General features: G+C 44.2%; 1 protein-coding gene across 1 annotated transcript in view; it reads left to right on the top strand.

Moving 5' to 3' along the window:
* LOC147701308 (von Willebrand factor-like) overlaps positions 1–22875 on the top strand; it is a 48471-nt gene that overhangs the window by 12341 nt on the left and 13255 nt on the right. Inside the window, exon 3 of the mRNA XM_086930029.1 lies at positions 1394–1420. Within this exon, the coding sequence (XP_086786155.1) occupies positions 1394–1420 (27 nt within the window). The remainder of the gene's footprint in view (positions 1–1393; positions 1421–22875) is intronic.

Genomic DNA, 22875 nt, shown 5'->3' on the forward strand with positions numbered 1-22875 from the left:
CCCCAACAATAGTATGGTGGGTTCCCTGGATGGGCACCTGGGCACCAACATTTGGTTTTCCTGGCCATGGGGCACGGGTCTCCAGGATTGAAATCAGGCCGGGGAGGAGGGCTACATGCCCACCTTTTAATTGGTGATTGCCTCTGGGATGGTGTCACCGGGGATCAAATCGGCCCAGTAGATCACACGCTTGCTCCTCCTTGTTCAAATAGTGTTGTACATTGGGGAATTGGGACGCTGGGCTGAAATCGACTGGAGGGGCTGAATGCCCCTTCCTCTAACATTAATGGAGGACCACAGCATTTGGGGTCCCCGAGGCTGTAACCATCGCAGGGAGGGTAGTCCCACATCCCCTCGATCCTTTATTCAAAAGAGTGACCCTGGAGGATGAGGTCCGCAGGGCTTATTAGGCCCCCTCCCTAATATTTAAATAAGTGGCTCTCGGGATGTGATCCCAGGGGCTGATAACAACTAGGGCGTGGCACCCGGGGACCCCTCTCCTTTCAAAACAACGGCCCTGGGGGATGGGTGCTACTAACTAATACTGGTGAATATCTGTTTTATTTTGTTCAAATCTTTAATGTTACCACTTATGTATTCACCTAATTATAATGTTACTTTTCTGTGAATTTATAAGGTTTCTAAAAAAAGAAAGCAAAAACAGAGTTTGTTTTTATAGTTACTTACAATGTTACTTTAACCTTTAGGTTTTTGTATAGATGGATACATAGGTAGACAGACAGACAGACAGACAGACAGACAGACAGACAGATAGACAGATAGTTAGATAGATACTAGGTTACATTCAAATGGAATTAAGTATTGCATTATAATTAATTTTATGCCTCAATACATACATATAATATAATTCAATTAACTGCTGCCGATAGCGTCCTCACTTCAGGACCTATATTATTTTAGGAATGCTATTTAATGCTGTAACACGATAGGCTGTGCTGACTCAGTGCAGACCCCAGTGCGTGTAGGTATGTGCCTTCTATAGTGGATTCATGTAGCCTGTAGTATTCCAGGTTAGTGCATTATTTTAGAGAGCATTGCTCAGAAACAGGAAGAGGCAAATCATGCTAACTGTACTGTCTGTATACCAAACCTCAATTTGATTAACTCACTGCAGGCTTATTAAAAAAGCGGGTATATCTGTGGGGAGCCAGTGAAGCCCCTAATAATATGAATCCTGTCAGAACATAAAATATGCTTGAAAATCATATCACAATAGCACCCTTCAAAATATAACATGAGTGCATGACATAATTGATGTAAATGCCTTGGTGTTGCTCTCATGATCTCAAGATTATCTTAATGCATTCCACGCACAGCCTCACTGACTTGCCATTGATGGACTGACAGGATTTCTTGTGCTTTCTATTCACAGATTTTTCCTTGATGTGGGCGAACGGAGGTAAGAATTTCTAAGAAGAAACCCTCTACTTTTATGGCTGTACAAACCTGAATATAATTTGAAAATAGGGCTAAATATCATCTGAAAACAAAATAACAACTTACAGCATAGTTTTTATGTAGGTTTGAAATTCAGCATCTCTAAAATTTTAAATTGGAGATTATAGATATGCCAATTTGTAGTAGATTAGTATTTTGGTGATTGTAATAATTCCCCCTAGTTGGGCCCCCATCGTGCAAATTGCAGTTCTCCACTTGGAATTAGTTCATAGTACAGCCATTTATGTTTGTAGTTTTTTTTTTTTAAATGAGAATACATGGATTCATCATGCAGATCCAAATAAGTAATCATGGACATTTTTTAACAAGAATCATAAGATACAGGAAATCAAACGTGTCTACCCACATCCAGCAAATAGGAGGATATAAAGTTTTCTCAAAGTACTGGTAAAAATAGTACCACAAATTCACAGTACTACAAACTACAGTACAAATATACAGCCCTCATGCATTTTCATGACAAATATCAAGATCAGACGCATCTTGAGTCTGTAGGTCACTGTAGCAGCTAGCTTTACACATTTATCCTGTTATTTTCTCATTGGTGCAATTTGTGACTATTTTAGTGATGTAGGAAGAAAGGGATCTCTAAATATTTTTTGAAGCAGAGCATGTAATATCACATAGACTTTGGTCTGCATGCATCATTCCACACTGTTATTAGTGAGGATATCCAGTGCCAATGGTCAATTATGTGCATTCTTTTTTTAAACAACATTGCTTAATATGGAAGGTTAATATATACTATGGTCATATTTCGGGCTATAAACAGTAGTAGTACTAGATACCATAAAAAGCATTGTCAAACTCAGTAGGGTTAAGTAGCATTTTTAGGTACAACTAGGCCTTTTGGCTTGTGTCAGTTTAAGTGACAGATACTATTTGAATAGTACAGAATCTGTTAGAAATGTAATTATTTTTTTGTGACTACTACCCTTAGTAAACATGATCCTGTTATATCACAAATGCAGTTCTTAAGAGAATCACTGATATCAAAAGAATAGGGAAGAGTGTGTGCAAGGGTCGAGCAGTACCAAATAAACACACCACAATAAAGTTTTCATACCAATGCGATAAACAAAAAGACAGGACATATTTGACTGGATATGGATTTTTTTCATTTTTAGGAAAACAAGCAAAAGAAAGCACAAAGTGTCAATGGAAAGTAAACTTTTATTGCTGTTTATGACCTAGGCATGCGTTTGGGTCAAAATTAATTTGGGGATGGATAAAAGAAACATGCAAAAACACAGTTGATGGACAGAATGCAGAACAATGTCTTACATTCACCCCAGTACAAAGATCTGGGCCTACAACCATCGTTTATTTGCACTCCACACCACCCTAGGTCAGACAATGGCTATATGCAAATCAGCCTTGACCCTGTGCCTCATGGGAACAGTCCAGCCCGAACTACCAAGCCATGTCTTTCCTAGACCGGAATCAAGCATCCAAGGACCGGTTTCTGGCTATCAGCCTTCTTCAGCCTGGATAGCTTGACTCCAGTGATGTGGAGAGCCTGGGACTCACGTCTGAGCATACCCAGCCCACTCGAGGTGAAAATTGCAAAACACACAGTTGATGGACAGAATGCAGAACAATGTCTTACATTCACCCCAGTACAAAGATCTCGGCCTAAATCCATCGTTTTTTTGCACTCCACACCACCCTAGGTCAGACAATGGCTATATGCAAATCAGCCTTGACCCTGTGCCTCATGGGAACAGTCCAGCCTGAACTACCAAGCCATGTCTTTCCTAGACCGGAATCAAGCATCTAAGGATCGGTTTCTAGCTATCAGCCTTCCTCAGCCTGGATAGCTTGACTCCAGTGATGTGGAGAGCCTGGGACTCACGTCTCAGCATACCCAGCCCACTCAGAGTGAAAATTGCAAAAAACACAGTTGATGGACAGAATGCAGAACAATGTCTTACATTCACCCCAGTACAAAGATCTGGGCCTAAATCCATCGTTTTTTTGCACTCCACACCACCCTAGGTCATACAATGGCTATATGCAAATCAGCCTTGACCCTCTGCCTCATGGGAACAGTCCAGCCCGAACTACCAAGCCATGTCTTTCCTAGACCGGAATCAAGCATCCAAGGACCGGTTTCTGGCTATCAGCCTTCTTCAGCCTGGATAGCTTGACTCCTGTGATGTGGAGAGCCTGGGACTCACGTCTGAGCATACCCAGCCCACTCGGGGTGAAAATTGCAAAAAACACAGTTGATGGACAGAATGCAGAACAATGTCTTACATTCACCCCAGTACAAAGATCTGGGCCTAAATCCATTGTTTTTTTTGCACTCCACACCACCCTAGGTCAGACAATGGCTATATGCAAATCAGCCTTGACCCTGTGCCTCATGGGAACAGTCCAGCCCGAACTACCAAGCCATGTCTTTCCTAGACCGGAATCAAGCATCCAAGGACCGGTTTCTGGCTATCAGCCTTTTTCAGCCTGGATAGCTTGACTCCAGTGATGTGGAGAGCCTGGGACTCACGTCTCAGCATACCCAGCCCACTCGGGGTGAAAATTGCAAAAAACACAGTTGATGGACAGAATGCAGAACAATGTCTTACATTCACCCCAGTACAAAGATCTGGGCCTAAATCCATTGTTTTTTTTGCACTCCACACCACCCTAGGTCAGACAATGGCTATATGCAAATCAGCCTTGACCCTGTGCTTCATGGGAACAGTCCAGCCCGAACTACCAAGCCATGTCTTTCCTAGACCGGAATCAAGCATCCAAGGACCAGTTTCTGGCTATCAGCCTTCTTCAGCCTGGATTGCTTGACTCCAGTGATGTGGAGAGCCTGGGACTCACGTCTCAGCATACCCAGCCCACTCGGGTGAAAATTTCAAAAAACACAGTTGATGGACAGAATGCAGAACAATGTCTTACATTCACCCCAGTACAAAGATATGGGCCTAAATCCATCGTTTTTTTGCACTCCACACCACACTAGGTCAGACAATGGCTACATGAAAATCAACCTTGACCCTGTGCCTCATGGGAACAGTCCAGCCCAAACTAACAAGCCATGTCTTTCCTAGACCGGAATCAAGCATCCAAGGACCGGTTTCTGGCAATCAGCCTTCTTCAGCCTGGATTGCTTGACTCCAGTGATGTGGAGAGCCTGGGACTCACGTCTCAGCATACCCAGCCCACTCGGGTGAAAATTGCAAAAAACACAGTTGATGGACAGAATGCAGAACAATGTCTTACATTCACCCCAGTACAAAGATCTGGGCCTAAATCCATCGTTTTTTTGCACTCCACACCACAGTAGGTCAGACAATGGCTACATGAAAATCAGCCTTGACCCTGTGCCTCATGGGAACAGTCCAGCCCGAACTACAAAGCCATGTCTTTCCTAGACCGGAATCAAGCATCCAAGGACTGGTTTCTGGCTATCAGCCTTCTTCAGCCTGGATAGCTTGACTCCAGTGATGTGGAGAGCCTGGGACTCACGTCTGAGCATACCCAGCCCACTCGGAGTGAAAATTGCAAAAAACACAGTTGATGGACAGAATGTAGAACAATGTCTTACATTCACCCCAGTACAAAGATCTGGGCCTAAATCCATCGCTTTTTTGCACTCCACACCACCCTACGTCAGACAACGACTATATGCAAATCATACTTGACCCTGTGCCTCATGGAAACAGTCCAGCCCGAACTACAAAGCCATGTCATTCCTAGACCGGAATCAAGCATCCAAGGACCGGTTTCTGGCTATCAGCCTTCTTCAGCCTGGATAGCTTGACTCCAGTGATGTGATGTACCGCTTTTGGCCGCCATAAGTGTGGCAGGGTATGCTCAGACATGAGTCCCTTGCTCACTTTGCCACTGGATTCAAGCAAGCCGGGCTGAAGACCGCTGGTATGCCAGAAACCGGTCCTCGGAAGCTTGTTTCCGGTCCATGGAAGGCATGGCTTGGCAGTTCAGGCTGGACTGTTCCCATGTAATGTAATGTAATGTAAAATAGCATTTGTACCACGCTGCAGTCACTCCAGGGAGCATCAAGGCGCCAGATACTGATTCAGAGATGAAGGAAACAGGTAGGGAGTGGATGGAAACTCACCCAACTGTTACACTAGTGCTCTAACGCAGGAGTCCTGTAGCTTGAAAATCCAGGTTTTCAGTCCCTTTCCGAAGTCTTTTTCCTTGTCTAGGGCACGAAGGGCGTGGGGAAGAGTGTTCCACGCTTTTGCTCCGAGTACTGGTAGGGATTTACCACCTCTCGTGCTGAGCCATGAGGCACATGGCCGGACTGATTTGCATATAGCCATATCTGAACTGGGGTGGCAGAGTGGGCTAAAGAACGGTGATGGATTAAACCCAGATCTTTTGACTGGGTGTGAGTGTTTGATTGGTTCAGATGCTCCGTCCATTACCACCCCATTTTGTACCGCTTTTTGCCGCCATAAGTGTGGCAGGGTATGCTCAGACGTAAGTCCCTTGCTCACTTTGCCACTTGATTCAATCAAGCCGGGCTGAAGATGGCTGGAATGCCAGAAACCGGTCCTCGGAAGCGTGTTTCCGGTCCAGAGAAGGCATGGCTTGGCAGTTCGGGCTGGACTGTTCCCATGAGGCAGAGGGTCAGACTGATTTGCATATAGCCATATCTGAACTGGGGTGGCAGAGTGGGCTAAAGAACGGTGATTGATTAAACCCAGATCTTTTGACTGGGTGTGAGTGTTTGATTGGTTCAGATGCTCCGTCCATTACCACCCCCTTTTGTACCGGATAAAAGAAACAAGCAAAAGATATATAATATATTTTTTATGTAATATTGAAATTAGAATGTAATTCAATATTATAATAGGAAAACTGTATATGTGTGTTACCAATAACACTAAAAAATACTATGTATACATGTCACTTGTCCCAAAATTGATCAACATTCCTAGATCACACATACACATACAGTAAAAGAAACATAGAAGATTGGGATGTTAAACTTCACTTACAACCAGTGATGATGGACAGAGTGGAGGACACTATGCTAACTACTAGTAATGAGCAGGTAGTTAGTGAAATTGATATGTCTAATGTTGTTAATATATTTCCTATAGAAGGTGCTTGATGTACATCTAGACAGCTGCCTGTACTGAGACAGGGCAGGGCCTCTATACAAGCAGAATCTACATTTGTTGAAAACATACCAATAGGGGCCCTGTGCATCTGATTTTAATGCTTTTGTTTTTCAATTCAATACAAACAACATAAAGAAACCTGTGGGTTTAGTTGAAGCAATAACAAAATGAACAAAACCATCTCTGAGTGCAATAACCTAATTCAATCTGTTATCTGAAAAGCATTAAAGGAATAGTAGCCAGGTGTATGGCGCAATTGAAATATATCCTTGAAGAAACACAACCACCTAATGTTCCTAATAGATCCAACAAGAAAGTGAAGAGGGATCTTCGTAGGGATTACGATGTCCCTTTCACACAGCTTTTCAATGTGTTACGACCGCCATTGAACGGCTGTCGGAAACTGAATGTGAAAGCCCTTAAAAGGGCCCCTGTCCCTCTGCAGCATCTGTATGAGGCCTGGTGAGCAACTGTGGTGCCCCCAAAACATCCATACCCCATGTGCCAGGCTCCGCATGTGCATGGCACACTGTGCATGGATGTTTGCAAACATCCATTTTTCCAATGCGGCATGGGCTGCGGCCCATTTCCTACAGTAAAAGCTGCAATGGAAAAATGTATGTTTCTGATGGCCTCATGGGCGGTTGCATCCTAAATTGTCAGATGGAACTGCTGACAACAAGTCGGTCGGTTTCCATTCCGAGACGAAGTTGGTCGGACTCGCATCCAATCAGCATCGTAATCGGGGCCTAAGTGTCTTGTCCCTACTTGGTGCAAGTACTGTTAAATTATATATGCAACTTTTTGTTTTTGTGGCCATTCTCAAATTGTGAAATTGTGAGTAATTTGAGTTTTACAATTTAAAAAAGGCAAAAAGCAACTAGAAGGTGAGAAATAGGGAAATAGATTACTATGCAATTATAGCACGCCTATATTTTCAAACACAATACTTCAAAGGTTTCTGTTATGCTTGTAAAACTAATTGCAAATGGTATGCAATTTGCATTCATATATGAGGCTTATAACTTTCAGCAATGATTTTGCTGCCCCTCTTATGATTAACTTTGTCTCATCCCATTAGTTCTTTGGATTCAGTGCTTTAAATTGAAACATTCTTGTAGGAGATCCGAGTCATTTCGTTATCCGTATATATTTATTTTATTTACTTGTTGCCTGTCTAAAAATATCTTGGAAAGAGAATTGTCATGGAACGCTGTAAATCCTGTCTTTTAATTCTTTCTACACTTCTCTTCCAAATTTTGTAAACAAGGTAGAATCTGTCCCACCAGTTTCACTTATGATTGCCTTAACTCTGGCAATATATGATTGCAGATCGAGATATCCTCGATGAAATTGAACAATTCTTTTTTCAGCATCATATTTCTTATCACAGCCATTAAAGGTTCCCTCAAAGTATGATACAAATGCTGCATAATTATCCAATAATAGATTGCCTTCTGACCCTAAATGAGTGGCCAAGGCTAGAGGATTCCTAGTAGCACTGCATATCATAAATTCTACATTTGCTTAATCCGTAATGTATTTATGAGATAGATATTTAGAAGCTCCATCACATTTCAACTCAACTAAACCTGCAATTGTTGAGTTTATAGTTCTTTTCAGAAGTACTGTCAGGGGTTGTAAACAGGCTGAATTCTCTGTTTAATTCTGGTCCAGTAGTGTCAGTTTATCACACTCATTAGATGCTCTTGAACTTGATCTAATTAATCTTGATCAGGGAATTACTTGTGGTGTGTCAACACTTGTACTAAAAGAAATGATTTTCCTCCATTGCCTAAAATATCATCAGCCAATTTAATGTCAAATATTTTTGGCTAATATTTTTTAATTGCATGGTCTTCTCTGAAAAATAACTGACTGTCACACACTATGTCATCACTTTAATGGTGATTCCCTGAAGACATTTGATCAGTGACGACAGGAGTTATGTCTCCCTGAGTCCACTAGACTACAATATCATCAACAGTGCCACTGGACTTTCCCCTTCCCCAAGGCATGGGGACTACTCACCAACCGACAGCTTTTGAGACCCTGCTTTGATCATTTGACGGGACTTGCGGGCTCATCTCGCACACACAAGGCCCTCTAATAATTCACCCCTATCTGTCTACATCTTTATCAACCACAAAGGCACATTGACATTGGGAAAGACTTATTTGCAAAAGAATGGGAACAATTCTGGCACAACATCCTGTGGATTTCTAAAAGCTTAGCCCAACACAAGACAGCGTACAAAGTATTGAATCGCTGATATCTGCACTTTACTGGGGCTGTAATTCAGTACCAGGAGACATTTTACACGATATGGTGGTCTTGCTCAAGTATTACCACCTTTTGTAAAGACATTCTTAGCCTAATTAGGAGGAACAATTGTTTCCCCTCTTTCAGATTCATACCCAACAACCATTCTTGGTATCTGACCACTAAACATGCAGGCCATGACGCATGCTGAATGGCACTTAATAACACCCACATGTTCAGGGCTGCCAAGCAATTGATACCCCCTACCTTGGAAGAAACCTTTTGCTCCCCCCATAGCCCAATTGTTCATCTGCCTGTAGCACGTCTTAGATATATAATTGCTTTCTCATAAAATAATCCACGCGGAGAGGAAGTTCACCCCCATTTGGCAGCACCCTCAAACAATACTTGTCCAATTTGGAATTTATTTAGTTTATGTATTTATTAAGTTTTGGATAGCGTGAACATGACCCTAGTGGGTATCATAGCTCTTTGTATGAGTATAATTGAATATCTAACATGATCACCTGTATGAATGGAGGAAAAAAGCCTTGAGCATACATAACATACTATACTTGTTCTCAAAGATAGTCATCAAGGAAAATCCAGGCATCATAAAAGAGTTACAGTTATGGATACACTCAATATACACAAAGGAGATAGCTTAGGGTAAGAATATGTTCATCAGAAATGATTTTACTTCTTTTTTTGAATGAAGCGGTAGATGAAATTAAGCGAGCATCCAGAGGCAACCATAGGCAAAGAGTTCCATATCTTTGGTGCGACACCTAAGCACGCTCTGTATCCAGCTTTCTTTTTATTGAAGTGCTGTAGTTCCAATAGCAAACCTCTCGCACTTCGCAATTGTCCGCAACCCTCTGATTTTTAGAGTTTTTGGGCCAAACATCTGGGGGTGTTGAAATGTAGGGCTTTGTGTGTCATTGCTTTATCTTTCGTTGAATTCTTGCCTCGTAAGGGAGCCATTCAGGGATTTTATGGTGGGGGAGATGTGTTTGTTTCGTTTTGTACCAGAGACAAGTTTGGCGGCCGCATTCAGAGAGGCTCTTAGAGGGGCCAGTTTCTATCTAGGTAGGCCACATAAGGTGGCACCACAGTAGTCTAATCTGGGCAACACAAGAGCTTGAACCGCGTGCTTGAATTCCTCCTGTGGGAGGAAATGTTTAAGTTTCTATTAGATACTCATCTGACAATTCGCTCCTTTGGTGAATGTTCTAATGTGATCCTGCATATTCAAGTGTTTGTCTAATGTAATATCCAACAACCTAGCAGAATCTATGATGTGGAGAACAGTTGAGTGTGGTAAGATGTTTCATCTAGAGTTCAATTTTGGGAATGCTGTTCAGAGGAGATATGAGTGGACATTCGGTTTAGGTGGAAGTGAGCCAAAGATGAGTAGCATGTAGAATTGAGTCATCTGGGGAACAGATTTTGATATACAATTGCGTGTCATCAGCATACTAATTAATAATTGTTAATAATTGATAATAATTGTTAGCAGATTTTAAGGAATCTGCTAGTCGTTCCAAGAATCAATTGAAGAGAATAGGTGAGAGAGTGTAGATCCCTGTAGAACACCCAGTGTGACTGTGGAAGAGTTCGATAGGGATTGGTTCATCTTGACTCTTTGGGATCTGCTGTGGAGGAATGATGTCAACCATTGTAATACAACCCCTGATATGCACATCCTTCCTTCAAGTATGGTCAATAAACGATCATGTTTAATAGTGCCAAAGGCAGATGATAGGTCAAGTAGTATCAGAAGGCATGATTCCTTAGAATCCAACATTTTTAGTATGCCATCCACCACATGAGTGAGTGCTGATTCAGTGCTGTGACCATGACAGAAGCCTGACTGGCATTGGTTGAGAAGTTGGGAATTGTCTATGTGATTGCAGAGTTGAATATGTACATATTTTTCCAGGAGTTTCACTAGAGAGAGGATGTTGGAGATAGGACGGTAGTTGATAGGTTCTGAGCAATCAGCGTTTTTTTTTTTTAATTGGGAATTCCCTACTTTTAGACTGCCAGGTATGGTGCCTTGACGTCGAGAGGCATTTTCAATCTTGGACCAAAGGAGGGGATCATGGCTTTAATCTTTTTGAAGCTAGTCGGAGGTAGAGGGTCAATGAAGTGATTAGATGGCTTTATGGATGAAAGGAGGTTTAAGACATCATTATCATTGATTGATGTGAAAGTGTACCAGGAGGCCTTTTTGGGGACCTGCCTGGGAGGATCACTCCATTCACCAGGATAGGTGTAGTGTGGAAAGATGTATGGGGTAGCCAGGACCAGTTCCTTTGCTAATTGAAGTTCATTCTTGATATTTGTAGTTTTGCATAGGAAGAAGGCAGCCAAGTCTTCACAGCTTGGGAGAGGGATGGCTCTGATACATTGAGTGATTGGTGTTTGTGGATTTCAAATAGTTTTTGGGTTGTTTTTTGCTTGGTGAAGTTGAGGTTTAAAAAAGTTACCTTTTGTTTTTCTTATTCTTCTGTTGTATGTGTTCCTTGCTGATTTTAAGCTTTTTTGGAGTTCCAAGGAGGGAGAGGATCTCCAAGCTCGTTCAGCTGATCTTAGAATGTGTCTTTCAGAGTTCAAGGTGTCATTGAACTAGGACTTGGATTCTTTAGTGGATATTTTCTTTTGTTGGAGGGGGTCGAACTAGTCAAAAGCTTCCACTATGGTGTAGAAGTCTGTGAGGTCATGGGTATCATCCATGTCAGCCTGAGGGATCAAAGTGATGTTGAAGTGGTTAGCTAAGTCGTTGAGGCTTATGTCTCGTAGATTTCTATTCCATTTTTGTATTTTTTTTGGTTGTACTCTATTCTGGGTCACCCTTAGATCAATGAGGAAGGTGATTTGAAAATGGTTGATCCAATCACAGGGGCTAATGGATTCCAATGTGATGTTATCTCTCTTTCAGTTTATAAGATCCAGGGTCTCGCCCTTGATGTGAGTTGGGCTGTCGCAGATTTGGATCAACTCATGGTCTGATATAAAAGACTTCAAGCTGTTCACTGCCTGGTCCTTCAGGTTGCTCCAGTGTGGGTTAAAGTCTCTGACGAAAATCTGGAAAACCTGAGAGATATCATTGGTTGTTATGATCTCCATGATTTGTGGGATGAACAGCAGATTGTCATCAGGAGGGTGATGGAAGGCGTGTAGCTTACAACTGAGCTTATTATTGCTATTGATGTTGATGCCCAGATAATCGCATTCAGGCAGGATGATTGTTCCTGCCTGAGACACTGCAAGAGTGTTGTGGAATATGGAAGCTATTCCCCACCAGATTTCTTGGATCTATTTAGTCGAATGATCTCATGACTAGGGGGGACTTGTAGGTTCATGATAGGGTGAGATGATCTGTTTAACCAAGTTTCTGTGAGGATAGCAATATCAAATTTGTGTAAGGATGAGATCATAAATACTGGCTGGAATACTCCTGCCTTACTCTGCATAGACATAAAGCAATCCATCTCTTCCAAGCTCTCACTCCTAGTCTAAACCCTTGGCCACTTTCCCCTCCCCCTTGCTCTACTACTAGGGCCTTCTAGGAACATTTGAGTGTAATAGATGGTTGTTTTCAGCCTAGAATGACGTGCTTCTCTTTTAAGCGTGTCTATGTTTTTTCTTACTGTCTCTTTTGAAAAGATGTTGGGGGAGACTCTAAATATGCTGAAATTGTATTCTTCCACTTTTCCTATACTTGAAGGAAGTGGCCCGTTTAGGGTCACTTGGGTCACTAATGACCACCTCTAAGCCTTCCATTCCAAATAAAGAGTCAGTCAGAAAGTATAGAATACAAACACTCAGAGCGGTGCCCAGTCACTAGGAGTGCTGCAGTGGGACTGAAATTGACAAGCATAGAGATAGATTATGTATGTTTCATTACTGGGGTAAAATACGCCCATAGTGGAATTTTCCATGCAGGTTCTGCTAAGCAATGGAAGATAAAAAAACTGTCTCGGCACTCGTATCTTACACAACGTCTCAAAGTCCAAGGTTGTTCTAGTCGGGCCGGTTACCAGACAACTGGGAGTAGGCCTCTATCTAGTGAGAAAGATATGCGCTAATAGGAACAGTGTACTTATTACGGGAACAGGCCTACATGGCAAAAATGAAACTTAGACTAGAACATTTCTCAGACTTAAACTAATTTAGTTTTGAACTGCATAAAATGGTGCCTGCAAAGAAAATGGCACAGCGAATGCTAACTTACACTGGGTAATGCGCAAACATGAACATTTTTATTCTAACATACTTCATGGTCGCCTTACTATTATACATGATGTAAGTAACAGATTTCACTGTCTTTGGTGCTGTCTGTCAGCATAATGTAATGCTTTTGCCTTGTTGCGCCTCAGGTATAATGGCCCTTTGTGTAGTCTCTGTACGACAAAATCATCAATTAAGAAATGTTTAGTAAAAAATATATAGAATCAGATCAAGGGCACCAAAATGCTTAAACAGAACAATACAAGCAATTGAAGAGACCTGTTAACAGAAAAAACTGAATCAAACACTTCAAGGTTAGTCGTTTTGCTATGCCAATGCATTTCAATCTAATTGAAAGACCTTGCGTCCTACAGTTCAATATGTATACAATGACACCGAAATGCACCACATCACTATCATCCTAGAATGTTATCATTTTCACTCTCTGAAGGTGATCATTTTTTAGCAGTAAAAAACGATTCTATTTTTACAAAAAACTCATGACATCCTAATTTCCCGTTCTCCAGAGAAAAGAACAAAATAGCAAGAGAAGAGGCCAAAAGACAGAGAGGAAATGGTCCACCTCATCAAAAGGTTGAGCACATCTGATTCACTCCGTTAAAACTTCCTATTTCCGTACAAACCTCTAATCTTTGCCTTAAGTTCTTTAGTTAACAGGCTAGTCAATCCTACATTACTAATTGTTTGGGAAGGAAGGCAGTTGGGATTGGGTACACTACTATTCAATACATACCAAAAAGTAATCAGAACGATTAATGTACTTCATCCTAAGGAACCAGAACCTTCTAACAGGGGACACAGTATTCCAAATGGTGCCTCTTACCTGGAGGATTTGGTGGGTGACATCACAACATAGCTAGGAAAGTAGGAAACATTTACACTTTACATTGTTACAGTCGCTATTAAGCATGGGCAAATTTTGCGAACTCGCAATCCGCAAATTTGCGGATTTGCAAATTTTGCGAACTCGCAATCCGCAAATTTGCGGATTTGCGAATTTGCAATCCGCAAAATTCGCGAATTCGCGCAAATTTGCGGATTTTTTTATTTTTGCGAGTTCGCGGGTGTTCGCAGGGCGCTTTGCGCTTTCGCGGGTTTTTTTTTGCCTGGATAATCACTGCCACCCTCTCATTTTTTATGCCCATCTGCCCTCTCTACCACTCGTTTCTGTGCTCTTCTGGCCTCTGCCCCACTCATTTTTTGTCCCCTTCTGCCCTTTTGCCCTCTGTCCCACTTTTGTGCCCTTCTGCCCTCAGCCCCACTTTGAATGGCGCCGGCAAGCTGCCAGCGCCATTCTAAAATAGCTACACATAGCTTCAACAGGAAGCACTAATAGATAAAGTAAAGCAGGTGCTTGAGTTGAAGGTCAAATTAAGTTACACAGTCATTAATCACCCCAAGTTTGTGGTGATTAATGATTGTGTAACTGAATTTGAGCAGCACCTGCTTTACTTTATCTGTTAGAGCTTCCTGTTGAAGCTGACTTTTGTAACTATTTTAGAATGGCTCTGGCAGCTTGCCGGCGCCATTCTAAAAGAGTTACAATAGTCGGCTTGAACTTTTGACCCAATCCGTTCCGCTCGTGGATTTTGCGGGAAATACGCGAATCTCGCGGATTGCGAATTTACCGAAAATCCGCAAAATCCGTGAGCGGAACGGATTTTCCGCCCATGCTTAGTCGCAATTTGAATATGATAAGATTTGTATTCCAGAAAGATATATGTTTCTTTACCACTGTCTTGCTAGAATGCTGCAATCATGGCGCTGAGCTTGTCTCAAACAAATTCACATGCTGAATTCGAAATGGTATTGATTTTTTGTCACAAGGCTTTGTTCAGGAAATTCAGTCCTAGAATTTGAAATAGGACTAGTGCTTTTTCACTCCTGCTCTTTCCTTTGAATAAACCAATTCAGAATTGTGGCATCTGAGTCCTAGTTCCTGTTTCCACTCCATCTAGGTCATTCTTCTCAACTGTGTATAAAAGCGGGTAAAGACCTGCACCCACTGTATCGCACTTTCCCTTGTTTTCTCCGTTCAATAATGCCGTGCTTTTAAACTGCAGTCCACCTTCAGCACATCTGCTCTCTAGAACAATGCACTTTGGGGATAAATGTATGTACTGTAACCAAACTGCTAATCTGCTATTCATGTTCCACCTTATCATAACCTTTGAGGATTATTAACTAAGCCAATTAGGTGAAACCAGTTTGAAGGAGAAGCACACACAGTGACATTGTGCACATTATCCTAGAGCTGTCAGACCCAAAACAGGAGACAATAAAGGGGGGGGGATTTAAGAAATAAAGAACCAGGTGTACAAAAGGTTTCAGCATTGCAAAGCCTCCTATTCGGTAAATCAGGGGATTTTGGATACCTAAACTCTTATTCATATGCATTTTGGGATCTATTAGCATGGCGGTCGCAAAACCTCCCTGACTGCCATGGTAGCGGTAAAAGTCTGCCTGCAAGGACTGCGACATAACCGCCAGTCCAATTAGGATGCTCTGCAGTCGAAATCCGACCGCGGCGGTCGGATTCTGGCGAATAACATTGCGGCGGTCGCTGCAGCCAGCAGCACCGCTGCGATGTTAAAAGGAGCATGTCCTGCATCTCCCTGCCCTGCGTGGTAGGCACTGCACAGTGCCTGCCACCTGGCACAGGGAAATGTAGGGATACCATGGGTTGCCCCCCAGTGCACCCTCTCCCCCACAACACATTTGGGGCCCACAATGGGCCCTCGGAACATGTCTCCGCATGCCTTTCCACCGCTGCGGAAAGACTGGCTACCGCCGGCATCATATTCTTGCTGGCGGTGCTTGGCCTTGATTTGCCACAATTGTAGCCGTACATCTCCGCCCGCCAGGCAAGCGGGCAGACTGCAACCGGTGGAAAAGTGGCGGGTGGAAAATCACACCGTTGTGGTCACAACCGCGATGCTAATTAGACCGGCAGTTTTCCAGGTTTATGACCGCAGGCGGATGGCCGCTACCTGTACGGTGGTAGCCAACACCGGTTCAGTGGGGGCTATCCACTCTCCATATAATAGACCTCTAAGTCCATTGAACAATTTGGAAAACATTGTTTGAGGCGTTTTTAAAGCGTCCCTTTCAAGTGCTGATTCATTATGGCATGCATTAATATTGTGCAACCAAAATGCGGTGGCAAAACATTAATATTTTACCTACGTTACATACATTTGTATTGCGCGCAGCTGCCCCAGCTAAGGGGCGTCCTGGCACATGGCAGGTAATATGCAACACCTACAGGGAACACAACAGAAGGAAAGACAAGGCAATTTATTAAAACAGGAACGTTTTTAAAACTTTACGGAAGGCTAAAAGATCATCGAGCAACCGCATCTCTACTGGAAGAGAATTCCAGAGCTCGGCCACTCTGACCCGGAAGGATCGACCACCAACCCGACACAGCCTGTATCGGGGGATCACTGTAAGGGCTTGACCCAACGATCTCAAGGACCGGGTAGGCACATACCAGGACAAAAGGTCCGCCAGAATTTGAGGACCCACACCCCTCAAAATCTTGAACGCCAGACACAGCACTTTAAACTGGATTCTTGCCCTGATAGGCAGCCAATGCAATGACCTCAAGGTGCCGGAGACGGAACATGTACGAGGTAAGCCAACAATGGCTCTCGCCTAGCGTTCGGGACGCGTTGTAGGCGGGTGACCCCCGCAGAGTTGGTCCCTACCAGCAGTGAGCTGGCATAGTCCAGGTGAGATAGCACTGTAGCCTGGACTATCAGCTGCCTGGTACGATGGTCAAAGAACTTCAGGACGGGACGCAACGATCGTATGATACCAAAGCAACAGGCCGCGGTTCTCTTCGTATGACCCACAAAACTGAGGGCAGGATCCATCCATACTCCTAGGTTCTTTAGTTCTGTGACCGGAATGGGGGCCGGCCCCAGCCCCGCAGGCCACCACCTGTCCCCCCATAGTTCCGACCTCCTACCGACGATCATGATCTCCGTTTTCTTTGCGTTGAGCTGGAGACAGTTGTTCTTCATCCAGCTCGCCACCGCTCTAAGTCCACTCTGAAACCTGGGGGCATCCCGGCCCGCATCCCCGCTGATCGTAACCGCTAGCTGAGTGTCGTCGGCATATGAGACCATAGTCATGCCCCATTGCTTGACAACCTCAGCTAGCGGTCTTACGTATAGACTGAACAACGTGGGACTCAGCGAGGAACCTTGCGGCACCCCCTGTTTTAAAGGATGGAATTGGGACTGGAACGGTGGGATGGCAACGCTAAAGAAACCATCGTCTAGGAAGGACCGGAACCACTGGAGGGCGTGGCCACCCAGCCCAATCTCCTCCAGGCGATGCAACAGGATAGGATGAGAGACAGTGTCAAACGTGGCGCTCAGATCTAATAACACGAGCGCCGCTGTCTGCCCCGCATCCATCACTGTGCGAAGATGTTCAGCCATGGAGAGAAGGGTGGTCTCCGTGCTGTGGCCAGCACGGAACCCGTTCTGGGTGGGATCCAAGATGTTAGCATGGATGAGGTGGGCCGAAAGAACTTTGTTGACATGGGCCTCCAACACTTTGGTCGGCCACAGGAGCAAGGAGATAGGTTGATAATTTTCGGGTTTTTCTGGATCCAGCGAAGGCTTCTTTAGAATGGGGGAGACCACCGCCCGCTTCCAGCTTGTGGGTACCGTGCCTGACTCCAACGAGATGTTAATCAAGGAGTGTACCACGCCCCGGCCCACAAACGACCGATCTCTAAAGAGAGTCGTCCTGAGCGGATCAGCGGGGGACCCCGATTTGACCTGCTGAGCCAAGAGGTCAAATCCCTCAGATGACAACGGGGGTAGCACGTGCAAAGTGGTATCTCCATAGATGTTAATTGGAGACTCAACTGGAGGCCCTGTATAGGGAAACGTCTTGTAGATGTTTTGGACCTTTTCCAGAAAAAACACAGCAAGAGCCTCACAGTGAGTGGTGGAACCGGTCGTCGGATCGCAGACTCGCTTTGCTAAAAGATCCTTCATCACTTTAAAGATCGTTTTGGAGGGGTTGGAGCTGTTACCGAATTCAGCAGCATAATAAGCTGCCCGAGCTCGGCAAAAAGCCCGATGGTAAGTTTTGACAGAGACGAGATAGATAGCTTTTTTTCCCGTTATCGTACGCCTTTTGCCAAGCCCTCTCCGCTCGCCTACAACTACCCTTGAGTGTACATAAGGCGCCATCGTACCACGGGCTTGAATCCCTGGAGCTGATCTTACAAGCGGTGATCGGAATAAGGGCGTCAAGCGCCTTGGAGATCCAGGAGCAGAACCTATCGTAGCCTGTGTCAACAGTTATCAGGGGCTCAAATGGCTCCGCGGCGAGGACACGATGTAAATCCTCTAGCCGTAATTTACTCCAATGCCGCCTCGCGACCAACTTAGCAGGACATATGTAGTGGTAATCCATTCGCAAAGTTGAAGGGGTCCACAGGTGAACAATTACCTTTGTGAATGCTGACAAAAAAGTCCATGGGACAATTGCTTACTCCCCAAAAATATTTGTGACACTTTTTTTTTTATTATTTATTTTTTTTATTTTTTTTACACTTGTATGGCGCACAGCTGCCCAAAAAGTGTTACCCGGCGCCGACAACATATTGCTGAGCAGAGGTATGAGATGAGCTTGATCAGTAGAGTTATTTCTGGAAAAGCCAGGTCTTTATGTTCTTCCTAAACTTGGCATAGTTTTCCTCTTTACGAATGTGAGGGGGGAGTGTGTTCCAGAGAGTAGGCCCTAGGACAGAGAAGGACCTTCCCCCCATTCTAGCCAATCTGAACCTGGGAACCACAAAGTGAGCTGCGGTTTGGGAGCGCAGATTCCTTCCCGGGATGTAGGGAGTAGCTAGTGATTGCAGGTATTTTGGTGCCGTTCTGGATTTAATCCTGAACATGTAGCTCAGGGCTTTGAACCTGATGCAGTTTTCTACCCTGAGCCAATGCAGGTCATTCAGGTGCTTCGACACACTGGCCATTTTTGGGATTTTACATAAGAGTCTTGCAGCTGAATTTTGGACAAGTTGTAACCGTTTAATGACTGCCTGATTTGAGCTCAGATAAAGACGAGATGTTATAAGTGCATTGACTACGGTCTTTTGGGTAGCAGGGGGCAGCATCCACAGGATTTTTTTCAGCCACTTCATAATGGTGAAACAGAGGCCTACCACTTTGTTGGCCTGTTGTTTCATGGATAGGGCATTGTCAATAGTAACCCCCAGGTTTCTTGCCTGGGTTACAGGAGTGGGGAGGTTTCCTAACTCGGGGGGCCAGTGGAAGGAGTTCCATAGGTCTTTGTTTTTCCCCAGAAGGAGGATCTCGGTTTTGTCACAGTTTAACTTCAGCTGGTTGGTGGACATCCAGCTGAAGATTTTTTGGAGCCCCTGTCTGAGAAGGGATGGAGCTAAAGGGCTAGAGTCTGACAGTGAAAAGATGATCTGAGAGTCATCTGCATAGGTCACGAGGGTGAGTCCTGACCTATCTGTTAAATCAGCCAAGGGTCTGAGGTAGAGGTTAAAAAACAGTGGGCTCAGGATGGAGCCCTGTGGTACTCCATGTGGGGCACCAAACGTATCAGAACAGGCAAAGGAGGATGTGATCTGGAACGTCCTGTGTGTCAGGAAGGACTCGATCCATTTGAGTGCAGCACCCCGAATACCGTTTCTCCCGAGTGTGGCCAGGAGTTTGTTGTGTGAAATGGTGTCAAAAGCCGCAATCAAATCTAACAGAATGAGTGCGACTGTTTGACCCTCATCTAGGAGTTTTCTGACGGTTTCAGTTACTCCCAGCAGGGTGGTTTCGGTGGAAAATCCTGCTCTAAAACCTGACTGTGACGGGTGAAGGAGGGCATTTTCCTCAGTAAAAAGAGTGAGGGCAGAGTGAATGTGTCTTTCCAGAAGTTTTGAGAAGACTGGGAGAAGAGATATGGGTCGGTAGTTTGCTAGTATTTCAGGGTTGGCTGAGGGTTTTTTTAAAAGTGGATTAACCATAGCGTGTTTCCAGAGTGAAGGGACTGTGGAAAGTTGAAGGGAAGAGTTTAAAGTATCGGCGATAATGGTCAGGGATGTGGTGTCAATCTGTTTCAAGACACTAACGGGTAGCGGATCACGAGGGGAACCTGATTTAGTGGTCTTGAGGATGGACCTAAGCGAATCCACGGTTATAGGAGGCCAGTGTTCTAAGATGTTTATTTCGGCCGACCTAGAGGGGATGTCCTCTTGCGAGCCGTTAGCGGAGGAGTTCGAATTAATATTGAGGATGATCCAATCAATTTTTTTAGTGAAGAAAGAGGCAAGGTCTTAGCATTGTTTTTTTTAGCGGGCGGGCCGTTGCGGCTGTTTGTGCGCCTGCAGGTTCTTTTACCGTGTTAAAGAGTGTTCTTGCCTTGTTGGGGGCTGTGTTGATGTTATTTGCTACATGAAGGGCTCGCGCTTTAATGCATGCAGAGTGATATTCATTTCTGGCTTCATGATATATCATTTTTTTTCCATGAGTGTAGTCCTTACGCCACTGTCTTTCGAGGGCTTTGCACTTTGATTTTTCGTTTTTTAAAAACTCGTTAATCCAGGGGGGTAGGGGGCGGTGGACATTCCTTTTAGTTTGAGATGGAGGAAGACAGCCGTCTGCTTCATTTTCCAGCCTTGAGTGTGTTGCATTGGCAATACTTTCCATATCAAGAGCTGGGGCAGGAGGTTTATTGGCCAGAGTTTGGTTAAGTTTTTCAGCATCAAGCAGCTTCCAATTTCTCATGAGGGAAGCAGGCCAGGCCATATTAGTTTGATGGCGTGCTGGTAATGTTAGGCAGAAGTGAATGAGATAGTGGTCTGACCAGCAGATGGGAATGGTTTCTAGCCATTTTAATTCGGGAATTTTGGAAAAAATGGGGTCTAGCAGGTGTCCTTCCTTATGAGTAGGCCCCAAATTAAGTAATCTTACGTTGAGTGCTGCTAGGTCATCCAGTAGGTTACTGCATGCCATATTAGTGGGGTCGTCGAGATGCAGATTTAAATCTCCAATTAGGATGAAGTTTTTGGAGTCAAGATGAAAAGGAGTGATATGGTTTGCCAAATTGGCCGCCCATGTGGTGGCATTCCCAGGGGGCCTATATATTAGAAGGCCCGAGAATGTGAAGTTAGGGTTCAGGGTGATTTAAAAAAATGCTGCTTCACAATCCGGGATATGGACTGACTCCAGGCTACATATGAGTTCAGTGCAGAAGATAATAGCAATACCCATATGTTCTCCCTCTAACTCCCTCTCCTGGCCTTGACTCTCTTCTCCACAGCGCGGGGACACGCCGGGATGGCGTCACCAGGCGCTTTACAAGCCCCTTTATTATTAATACCCCCGCCTACTTTACCCTCTCTATCTTTCCTGGCAATGGCATAGTTTGGAGGGAGAGCGGTTGCTATATCAGGGCCCGCGCTTTCGTGCAGCCACGTTTCCGTTAAAAATAGGACACTGGGTTTATTGTCTAGTAAAAAGTTAAAGATGTCTAGTTTGTGTTGTGGTAGAGATCTGCAGTTTACGCTATAGAAGGAGAAATCACAAGATGCATGTTTTGGCCGCTGAGACTGCGTTAGGTTGCAGGATCGTGGGTCAGGGTAAGGTTGAAAGTTGGTAAGAGTGAAATTACATTTAGAGCACATAGTGTTTCATTTCCATGATGGCGTTAGTACGGTGCAGTCTCTGTGTTTTGCAGGACGTAGTGCCCTTAGTTGGTCAGAGCTCATACCTGTAGTTTGATGGACTGGTGGGGTATAGTTCCATGCCCCTTGCCCCGGCCTGGCCCGGACGGGCACAGATGGGCTGGTCTTAGGCTTGTCTTTGGCGCGGCTATGGTGCGGTCGCAGCGCGTATTCGCTGCACGTCATAGAGGGCATCCGGTTTATGTAGAGGACGGGATAGTCATCAGCTCCGCCTCTACACACTCGCCCAATCAGTGCCTGCCCCGGCAAGGAAGCCGGAAGGGGGAACCGCCCTGCACCCTCCACACAAACAAGCCTAGCTCTTGCGGTGGACCGGGGCTACAGGGGCGACAAGTGCCTCAATGGTAAACACATCCTATTTTTTTTTAAGTAAAATGAGGTTTATCTCAAAAACATATGATTTCTTTACTTAAAGACAATCACTGATATAGCGGTATGCTGCCCCAGTAGGCTACACCCCTGTTATGGCAAAGGATCATACATCATCAGTGATTTGGATTTTAAAGAACCTATGTATTAGTCCATGATTCATGGTCATAAAACAACGTGCTGCAATTTGTTGCCCAAATTATTTGTTGCAACTGCAGTTAGGAGAGTGAAGGAAGCTTCAAAGTAGATTGCTATAAAGTGCTGGCTGTATTCGAGAAGACTGAACCTGTTCAATCAGCACTTGATAGCTGACACTGATAAAATGCAGGAGTAGGGGGTCCTGTTGTACCTCCACACATTTCCATAGTGTCCCTGTCTCTTTTGAATGCCTTCACTTCTTGACATTTTTCCAATGAACACCTGTTCAAACCTGAGGTATTCAACAAACATCCAGAACTTCCAATGTGGATTGTTTTGTCGTATAGTTGGCATCATTGGGGTCTATCATAAAAAAGAAAAATTTAAAAATATCATTAACACAGTGTGTCCAAAATCCTCCACGTTGTTCCTCTGTAGCCTCTGTTCATGTGAAACATGTTTATATTATTTTAAGTTGAAATCAAATTATTATATACTTTATTAATACTGTTCACAGTATATATT

The sequence above is a fragment of the Lissotriton vulgaris genome, chromosome 7 (assembly GCF_964263255.1).
Source record: "Lissotriton vulgaris chromosome 7, aLisVul1.2, whole genome shotgun sequence".
Taxonomy (NCBI): Eukaryota; Metazoa; Chordata; class Amphibia; order Caudata; family Salamandridae; genus Lissotriton; species Lissotriton vulgaris.